Raw genomic sequence first — 9,829 nt, forward strand, 5'->3', positions numbered from 1 at the left:
AAGTCTCATTTTTATTCAATAAAAATTAAAATGAAGTATAGGTTATGTTTTTAGTCTTTTTTTTTAACAGTGTATAACATTTTCTGCTGCTGGTCAGGAGGAATTGACCACCAAAAACAGAATCCATCAATCCCAGTGCAAAAAGAAAACAAAAAAAATGGGAAAGTGTTCAGTAAAAGGCTGTACGAGTTATCAGCTTAAATCGAGGAGGCAAACATTTTCATTCCCAGATTCTCCGGAAATGTGTGAAAAATGGGCCCGGGCAATTGGACGTCCAGGCCTGACGGCGGGACGCTATTCCAGGGTATGCCTGTTTCATTTCACACCAGAAGACGTCGAGAAATTCCATCGTGTTGATGGGAAGATTACAAATATCCCCCTGAAGAGATTAAAACTTCACCCAGGGGCTATTCCTTCGGTTTTTCCTGGAAAACCTCATCCTGAGCTTCCAGAAGAATGTACTTATGTGTACACTTCCGCTGAATCTACAAAACCAGGGAATTCTCAATTTCTCAATGAGATCTATCTCAACGATTCGGTATTTGAGGTGAGAGAAGAGAAATCCTTTGAATCCTGTTTTTTTTTTAATAAAGATTTATTTCCAGATGGATGTGAAGCAGGAAAATAATCCAATTGTAATTGCCCAGGGTGTTGATGCAATTGACAATCTCCTGCTTTGTCAGGTGTGTGAATCCACAGAAGATCTCATTGATATTTCCGAGCAGACAAATACCTACTTCCGCGAAGAACTCCGGAAGGTGACCTACTTCCAGGACGACCAAGTGGCTGCAATGCTCAAGTACATTTGTCGACAGTGTGGAGATAAATTGGAGGATATGAATGCCTTCAGGAATCAGTATGAGTTCACGTATAAAAAACTCCTTGAGCGAATAATTCGTATGGAGAGTGATGTTCCGGATGCTAAAATTCATGTTCCCGCCAAGGAGGAACCTCCCAAAGACGCAGAAGGAGATGCTAGAATTGCTGGTGTCTCCTTGAATTCCCCAGGAGATGAAAATTCAGACAATTGCGCGAATGATTGGACAGTTTATGATTCCCAAACTTCTCAGGATTGCACAAAAGACGTCAATGAAGAGGAAGAAGTCTCCGGAAGTATCTGTCAGAATGATCAGAAGGATTCAATCGAATCACATTTGCAAGAAACAAAAAAAGGAAAAAGAAGGAAAGGAAAGTGCTGCAAAATTTGCAAAAAGTGGATGAAGAATCGATACGAGGTGGAGCAGCACCAGATCCTCCACAAGGGTGATGAAAAGAAGCCCACTTGCAAGCTTTGCGACAAAAAATTCCAATGCGATGCAAATCTCTCGCGTCACATCAAGACAATCCATGAGAATCGCCGGGATTACGTCTGCCACATCTGTAAGAAGACTTTTTCACAGTCCGGAGGTCTCAAGGGGCACATGTTTGTGCATCAGAAATCCATATATGAGTGTGACATCTGCTTTGGGGTCTTCAAGAGTCCCGGCTACCTGAAGATGCACAAGTACAAGCACGTCCCGGTGGAGGAGCAAACGGAGAAGATGAAGAAGGTCCTTCAGCGACTCCAGAGGAATACAGCGAAGAGTAACATGAAGAATGGGAAGCATATTGGGCGTATTTGTCCCATTTGTGGGAAGTACGTGACAACACCTCAGCAATTGGAGGGTCATATGCGTTGTCACACGGGTGAGAAGCCCTTCCGGTGCGCAACATGCGGGACATGCTTCCGGGAACGGAACACCCTGCGAACGCACATGCTCCTCCACACGGGAGAGAGACCCTACAAGTGTAGCCTGTGCAATGCAGCCTTCCGGCAGAAGACGCATCTAAAGGGGCACATGAAACTCCACACGGGGGAGAAGCCCCACAAATGCCTGGTCTGCGGGAAGGATTTCCGCGTAAAGTGGAATCTCAATGATCACATGCGCCTGCATACGGGTGAGAAGCCCTTTCACTGCCGCATCTGCCCGGAAAAGTTCACAAATGCCCGAGTTCTCAGGGATCACTACAAGAAGATTCATTTCAAGGGGCAGAACCTCCGGACTCCAACTGATATTCAACGGAAACTCGATGAAGTACTCAAGGAAACACCAGGGAGTCATCTTGGTCAATGAATTGAGTATAAAGCTCAATGAAATGATTTGTAAAAAGTATTTTAAAATCAAATAAGATTAAAATTATTAATGAAAAAGAAAAAAATTGATGGACTTTCTAATTAAATCTAATTTACGTAGAAATGATAATTATATTCCTAAAAATTTGCCTTCGGATCAAGGCTTTAGGCCTAATTTTGGATTTTAAAAGGACCAAATCACAAAATTCTCTGAATTCTATTTTATTTCTACATTTTGAAATATTTTTTGTTGCTTTATTGCAAAAGGAAATTCCATTTATTTCATTATCTAAAAGTTATTAAATTTAAAATGGGAATTTTATGTCTCTGTTTAGTAGATTTCTTCATTCTCCATCTTCCGGGATTTGTACAGTTTTCCTTTTCCTGGAAAATAAATTGATAAAAAATTATTTTAATAATTTGAATTTTATTTTTCATGCAGAAAAAAAGCTTTTTTTCAGCCACTTGAATGGAAAACATGCAAAAGTTGTTAAAAAGAAAAGAAAACTAAAAAAACACCAAAACTACAGAGATTAGTAACTCCTGAAGGCAGATCAGCGCTAGTTGAAAATTAATTTTTGAAGCTTTTCTTGCTTCTTTGGTTACCACAGAGATCTTTAAATTGGAATTTTTAATGAAAAATCAAAGATCTGTCCACTTACAAATCGTAGTTTAAGGATTAGAATAAAGGATTCTTAAATTGTTTTAAATATTCGGTCCTATTCAGCGACTAAGGAATCATTAAAATCTTTGAAATTTCAAGTATTTCAAGGATTTTCTAATGTCGTTAAATCGTCCCAAATAAATTCATTAATTTTAACCTTTTTTTTAAATTTTCTTTTCCTTTAAATCAAAATCTTTCTCTTATGAAATTAAGGATTGATTATTGAATTTCAATCCCAAACTTATTTTTTCAAAGTATGAGTGGTAACTAATTTTCATCTAGCGCAGATAAATGGCCAACAGAAGCAACTTACTGTCTCAATAAAGTCTTACTATAGCGATCCTTGCATTGACGCTTCTGATGAAGAATATCGCCACGAGAGACGAATTCTGAAAAATTAAAGAAATTAGTAAAAAAAATCATTATTTCGTTAAAGTTTTAAACTCTAGGAGAGACTGGGGCAGTAGTTGTCGGACAGGAAATTCTCTCTTTATTTGCCCTAGTCTCCCCCAATCTGTGTCTATCTTACTTTCAATGATCTTGACGATTTTTAGCTCCATAAAGTTCCCTTTATTGCCCGATCCATTCAAGTTAAACTGCTCCATGAGCTCATCGGAGAACATCCTCTTCATCCACGTACGAGGATGTGAACTGAGAACTGAACGGATGTTTGCTTCCTAAATAAAAAAAGATTTTTACATCAATTCCTGCTTGAAATCAATTAAAGATTCATCAAGATAAACTCACCATACTCTCATCTTCGTCAATCTTCTCCTCAACCTCCGTCAGCTTCTCAATGCTATCAATGGGGAAGAGACTCGTGAATGTCGTGCTGACGGGATAGAAATCCTTTCCTGCCGTTACAATTGGCCTCACTGCGAGTGCTTGAACTTTGCACTCAATGCGATTGAGGCATTTTGACAGGAAGTTCAATTTAAATTGAATCTTTGCCTCAATGTCTGGAAGAAAAAAAAGATTTTTCAGCTAAATTCTTGAGAGAATTTTTTAAGGAGAAGGAAATCTCACCTTTAGCTTCTGCAACAACGTAATCCAGAACCTTATTCATGTGCTCAATTTCCTCATTTTCCGGCTCAACGATTTCCGGATGGAGCTCTTCGGATTTCTTTGGCAACTCCGCATGCCCATGTTGCTTGAGAATACTCAACAATTTCTCCGCACAAGCACTTGAGATATTCTCCTCGGAAATGAGCTTTGATAGCTTGAGCGTCAACGATGTGTCATCATCCCCGTGAACTTCCTCAATTGTTTCCTGCCCCATGTCTTCCTCTGAATCACTCGCCTCCACCTGCCCGTAGAATTTTGTCGTAGTTCCGCTGAATTTGTACTCCGTATTGCCCGTTAAGGGATCCTGCTCAATTATGTACTCCTCAATGACAGTCGGATTACCCACCTCCGTTCCCGGATCATTCTCAATTATATCGTCCTCATTGAAGGATGAAGCCTCATTCTCGTGCTTAATTGTTGGGCTTGTGATTGATGATGATTTCGCCGATCTAAGTGGTCTCCTTTCCACGACTTCAACATGGTCTGATACTTTAAAAAAAAAAAGGAAAATTAAAGAATTTTTAAGAAATTCCTCAAAGCCTCCAAAACTTGTCTCTTACCGTGAAAAATGGACGGAACTGCGTTTGTCTTGAGGAGCAATTCCTTAGTTTTCTCACTTGTGTAGAAGTCATTTTGCTTGAAGTGCTCATTGCAGATCCTGTTGAAGGCCGATGGAACCCAATTCTTCTGCACACTCTGAATGGCTTGCACCCACAACTTCCTTCGTTTTGTATCATTTGGAAAGGAGAAGGATTTCACGTTGCGCTTATTCCTCTCCAAACGCTTCCGGCAGCTTGTTACGCAGCAAATTCCCGACATTTCTGCTTAATCTGCAAAGATCTTGATGAATGGAATTTATTCATTTTATGGATTTTATGAAATAAAAAAAATATCCAAAGAAAAGTCCTAAAAATGTAAAGAATGACGTCACTCTTGTTTATTCTCCTACGTGCATGAAGCATTCGTGCTAATGCTTCGTTAATGTTCTTTGACTCTTAATAAACATTTAAATATTTTTAATTCATAAAATAATTATATTTTAAAGCGTCTCTAATTTTTTGCCATGACCTGTAGTTTTTTCTTTTCCTCAATTTTCTTCCTTTTTTCCCGCGTCGAGAATTTCCGCGGATTAGCGATCGAAGAATTCTTACATTGTCTCCTGGAAGTTTTCTAATCGTCATTTGGAAGGAGATCTTTTTCCGCGGAAGGAGGAAAACGAAGAGACGCCAATACGGAGTCCCGCGCGTCCCCAATTTTGCAAAATTCCGACTAATTTCTCGAGAAAACCCACAGAGTATCAATTTTCATTTAATTCATCGTCTTCCATTGATTTTTTCAGCATTTTCCCCAAACATTACTTTCCAAATAAACATTTTAAACAAAATATAGAAAATTGTGAAAAAAAGCGCGTAAAATTTTCGTCGGAACTGTCCATGGCGGCTCACTGAAGCTTGAGGTCCGCGGAGAAATTTGAGAAAATCACCTTTTTAACCCATTTAAGTGGGGTGTTTATGTATTTTTTCACCCACAGGAGCTTCTATGCCACCCACATAGTAAATGGAATAAGAAATTATGACTTACCTTTGAGGAAAATCAATTGGAAATTAGAAAAGAATTTCTCCGCTGACAATGTTCGCTTTTTTCACGGACTGAATACAAGGAGATGTCTACGTTTCCTATGGAAGGTCGATGGAATTTCATAGAACACTTCCGGAAAACATCGAATGGCGGTTTGTGCTTCAAAATTATGCTAAAGGCAATTTTTTCCTTTTTCATTGTCTTTGAGGTCTTTGTTAATTTTTTTTTCATAAAGAGAAAATTACAATGAAGTGAATAAAACTAATTCTTTAGTCTAAAAAACAATAACAAAGAATTTAATTTGATAGAAAAACGTAGAAAAATACTACAGTGAATATCGAGGAATATAACCTAACAAAATCAGCTGATCTGTTAAAAAATATAAACATTTGTGTTTTTTTTTTGGAATTTTTGTTAAAAAAAATTCCATTAAATCTCATAGAATAAATTAGGATTCTAGATAAAATGGTCAGATGTATAGTGAAGGGATGCAAAAGTTCTACAATTGAGCCCAAAAGGCAAACATTTCCATTCCCGGATGCTCCTAAACTGCGTGAAAAGTGGTACCGGGCTATTGGAAGACCGGAAGTGACATCGAAGCGGAATCACAGGATATGCCTACACCACTTTGCACCTGATCATGTGGAAAAGTACCACCGTATCGATGGACGTCTCACAATTATTCCCCTGAAGAAATACAGACTTCATCCAGAAGCTGTTCCTTCCATTTTTCCCGGAGAGCCTCATCCTCATCCACCGGATGTTTGTTCCACGAATTCGGGAAATTTCAATGAGACCTGCTTCAACAAAGTCTTCCTGAATGCATCAGACCCTGAGGTAAGCCCAGAGAAATGTACATATTAAAAGTTAAATCAAATTAATAATATTGTTGAATTTTCAGGTGAAAATAGAAACAGATCCAAATCCCATTGAACTGGTCAGCAATCCTGAAGAGACTGAAGTATTTTCCTTCTGTCAGGTTTGTGAATCAACGGAAGATTTGATTGATATTTCTGCTCCGTCCAATACTCTCTATCAGGAGGAATTGGGGAAGATTATTAAGTTGGAAAATGAAGAAATGAATTCATTCTTCAAGTTTATTTGCCGGAAATGTGGGAATAAGTTGGAGGATTTAATGGCATTCCGGGTTCAGTATGAGTTCACGTATAGGAGACTCCTCGAACGCTTTGTTAAGAAAGAAATTGTTGAGTCTGGAGATGATCCGCCCATTGAAGAGGTTGAAGACGTGCAAGATATGGAAGAAATTCTTGAAAATGACATTACTGAAGATAATTCCCATCCATGGTCAGAAGATACGGAAGAGATAGAAGACAGAGAAGAACTTCCAGACACATTCGGAGGAGTAGAGGAAGAAACTCTTCCAGGAAATGAAGAAATTAAAGATTTGGCTAATCAGGAAGATCCAGAAAACAAGAAGAATAAGAAGAAAAAGTTTTTCTGTGAAGTCTGCCAGATGAATGTGAAGACAAAATTCGTTCTCTTGGCGCATAAAATGAAGCACAGTGGGCAGACGGAAAGATGCGAGATTTGTGGCTTACACATCAGCTATGGTAATGTCAGGAGGCACATCCAGGTGGTGCACAACGGCGTAAGGAAATTTGCCTGCAACTTCTGCGGAAAGTCCTTTTCGCAGTCCAACAATCTCAAAACTCACCTCCGGATGCACACGGATGAGATTAACACCACAGGGCAGCCTTCTTCAACCGAAGACGTTCCTCAATTCAACTGCCACACCTGTGGGAAATCCTTCACAAGACTTAGATTTCTTAAACGACACCAAATTCTTCATTTCACGCCTGATGAACGAATAGCGTACGAGCAGGAAATGTCCCAGAAGCGCCAGGAAGAGAATGCAGCGCGTGGAAAGGGAAGGAAGATTCTCATTTGTCCAACATGCGGAAAAACCTCCAAATATGTGACGCAGCACCAGGAGCATCTGCGCTCCCACACTGGGGAGAAACCCTTCAAATGCCCGCACTGCGATCGACACTTCCGGTACTACAATCAGATGAAGGTCCACATCCGCCTCCACACGGGCGAGAGGCCGTACAAATGCGATTCCTGCGATGCTGCCTTCCGCGTGAATGCCCATCTGAGATTGCACGTCCTCACGCACACGGGAGAGAAACCCCACAAATGCCTGGCCTGCGGGAAGGCCTTCCGTGCTAAATGCAATCTCGTGAGCCACATGCGTCTGCACACGGGTGAAAAGCCCTACCATTGTCGTCTGTGCCCGGAAAAATTCACAAATGTGCGCGTTATGTGGGATCACTACAAGAAAACGCATTTCAAGGATCAAGATCTTCGGACTCCCGTTGAAATTAAGAATAAACTCGCTGAAATGTTGGACGCAGACTTGACCTAGATTGGATCAACTGAGTGCCAGAAAGTCCTTGAAATCTTTTGAAGTCTGATTAAAATGTGAATTGTTTAAGAAATTATTTATTTACCTAAAAACACGCCATCTTGAGGAAAGGACGCCGACGCTATAGAACGCCATTTTGAAAAAAAAAATTTATAATTTTTTTCATGATTTGGAATAAAAGAAATGAATAAAACGAGATAATTTTCCTAATTTTTCTTCTATATTAAAAAAAAAACAATAATAAGCTTATAAGGATGAACACAGCTGCATTAATTTAAAAGGATTCTTCGCACTGAGGTACTTTAGCTCCTCATCATACCCATCCTGGCGATTTTGGATCCACCGACGATTGAGGTAGTATTCAATGCAACTGTAGTACTCTTTCTCTGTGTAATCACCCACGTGGATGGGCACAAAGGGATCTAAGAGTTCAAATCCTTCCCTGCCCAGGAGATTGAAAGGTAATTCATTTTCTGTGGTTCCACGTTCAACGGCCATTTTGTCCACAGTGAGGATGCAAACGCCATTCTGCCAATCCTGATTAACAATGTCCAGGAATGGTTTGACAATGGTGATCTTCTCCGGAGGGATTCGCTTCTTGTATAACCCCTGAAGGGTGGTCTTTTTCACGAGAAACGCATTGAAACCATCAATTGCCACCATTGTCCTGCACTTCCCGGCCGTGGAGAGAATCTTCAGTTCCTGCAGAAGTGCCTCAATAGTTCCCGATGCGAATTTCATGCGATTTATCCCATGTTCCACGAGTTCCAGCAGCGTTGCTCCCTTTGGGGTGGATTCTCTCGGACTCCACACATACTCCTTGCTCACTGTCAGCTCTGACTGGGATAGCAATGGCTGATTCTGTGTCTTGAAGTGAATGAGCCATGCTGCAGCATCGAGAGGCATGTCGTGGAATCCTTCAGGTTCATTGAGGCTCACCAGTTCTCGTGGTCTCTTCAGCCAATTAGCCACCCAGGGCACGTGAACAATCACAAAGCCATTCTCCATGCCAAAATGCAGCAAATGTGCCATTGTCAGGGACTTCCCTACTCCATCCTTCCCGTACAGAACATACCGAATTGGGGGTTTATTGAAATTCGTCCTTCCGATGTAATCCATTATTTCTAGGGCGGGTTTCCTGACCATTAGTGTTGCTTCGGCGAATGTCTTCACCTGCTTCTCGTACAATCGCGGAAAGCCTCCATGTGTGAAGAGGCGCTTCTTAACTTCCGGGGCAACTGTGTAGAATTTTCCCTCATGCAGGAGACTCTGCTTAGATGGTTGAGCTTCACCGGTGCGGAATTCCTCAAATGAAGCCGCCTGATCCGGAAGTGTTGCGGAACTTCTGCAGGAATGCCGAAATCGCACAACAGGAAGAACTCTGCCGCGTAACATCACTGTTAATATAAGAAAATGATTGTAAGTTAGCTTTTCTTGATATTTCAGTTAACTGTAAGAACCTGAGATGGCAGGAAATACAGGAAAATGAAGATTTTCTGGCCTATTTGTGGTGTTATTTTGAAACTCGTGGTGGAGGATTATGTTTCATGTTGAGTGTGAAACATAGAAGAAACATATTTTTCATCGATTTCCATGCAATTGTGTGGAAAGTAAGGGTGTGTGCATACGACGAGTCGTGTTTGTGTGCGTATAATGTTGATGTTTCATGTTTTACACTAACCCATCAACACATCCTAAAAATCGTATGAAGTTCCTATTTAATTTCAATGATTTTAACAATTTTTTAACGAGATCTTCATGATTTACGTATAACTCCATGGAAATGTTGTACAATTAATTGTCTAACTTTATTCCATTTATTAAAAAAAAAACACCAATAAGCAAACTAAGAGTTTTCTTAAAAAAAATCATCCAAAAGCATATTCTCTTCGGTCTTTATAACGAGTTTTTTCTTGTTTGTTTTTCCCACTATGTAAGACAAAATGTTGAAAATATTCTCTTCAGTTCTGACTAATTTCTAAAAAAAAATCAAAAGAAAACTAAAAAACTAACTTTTTCCCTT

The 9,829-nt window shown here is 39.9% G+C and overlaps 3 protein-coding genes across 6 annotated transcripts; 1 reads left to right on the top strand and 2 right to left on the bottom strand.

Moving 5' to 3' along the window:
- The first annotated feature begins 68 nt into the window (after positions 1–68).
- On the top strand, positions 69–8,007 carry LOC129789189 (uncharacterized). Its single transcript, XM_055825837.1, has 5 exons — positions 69–547; positions 606–2,106; positions 4,176–4,323; positions 5,873–6,257; positions 6,322–8,007. The coding sequence occupies exons 1-5, from the start codon at positions 158–160 to the stop codon at positions 7,804–7,806; spliced, it is 3,909 nt and encodes a 1,302-aa protein (XP_055681812.1). The 5' UTR covers positions 69–157; the 3' UTR covers positions 7,807–8,007.
- On the bottom strand, positions 2,320–5,530 carry LOC129789056 (THAP domain-containing protein 5-like). Of its 4 annotated transcripts, none has more exons than XM_055825680.1 (7): positions 5,424–5,530; positions 4,403–4,682; positions 3,804–4,331; positions 3,525–3,736; positions 3,307–3,454; positions 3,110–3,166; positions 2,320–2,497 (listed from the first exon to the last, which is right to left on the bottom strand). In XM_055825680.1, exons 2-7 carry the CDS (start codon positions 4,659–4,661, stop codon positions 2,445–2,447), a joined length of 1,257 nt encoding a protein of 418 aa, XP_055681655.1. In that variant the 5' UTR covers positions 4,662–4,682; positions 5,424–5,530; the 3' UTR covers positions 2,320–2,444. The 4 variants fall into 4 exon arrangements, with proteins under 4 accessions (XP_055681655.1, XP_055681653.1, XP_055681656.1 ...); XM_055825678.1 differs by having other exon boundaries at positions 3,091–3,166; positions 5,424–5,529; XM_055825681.1 differs by having other exon boundaries at positions 4,403–4,672; positions 5,424–5,524.
- LOC129789068 (28S ribosomal protein S29, mitochondrial) lies at positions 8,008–9,495 on the bottom strand. Its single transcript, XM_055825697.1, has 2 exons — positions 9,267–9,495; positions 8,008–9,203 (listed from the first exon to the last, which is right to left on the bottom strand). The coding sequence occupies exon 2, from the start codon at positions 9,199–9,201 to the stop codon at positions 8,053–8,055; it is 1,149 nt and encodes a 382-aa protein (XP_055681672.1). The 5' UTR covers positions 9,202–9,203; positions 9,267–9,495; the 3' UTR covers positions 8,008–8,052.
- Between the last annotated feature and the right edge of the window lie 334 nt (positions 9,496–9,829).

Source organism: Lutzomyia longipalpis, chromosome 2 (assembly GCF_024334085.1).
Source record: "Lutzomyia longipalpis isolate SR_M1_2022 chromosome 2, ASM2433408v1".
In the NCBI taxonomy this organism is placed as follows: domain Eukaryota; kingdom Metazoa; phylum Arthropoda; class Insecta; order Diptera; family Psychodidae; genus Lutzomyia; species Lutzomyia longipalpis.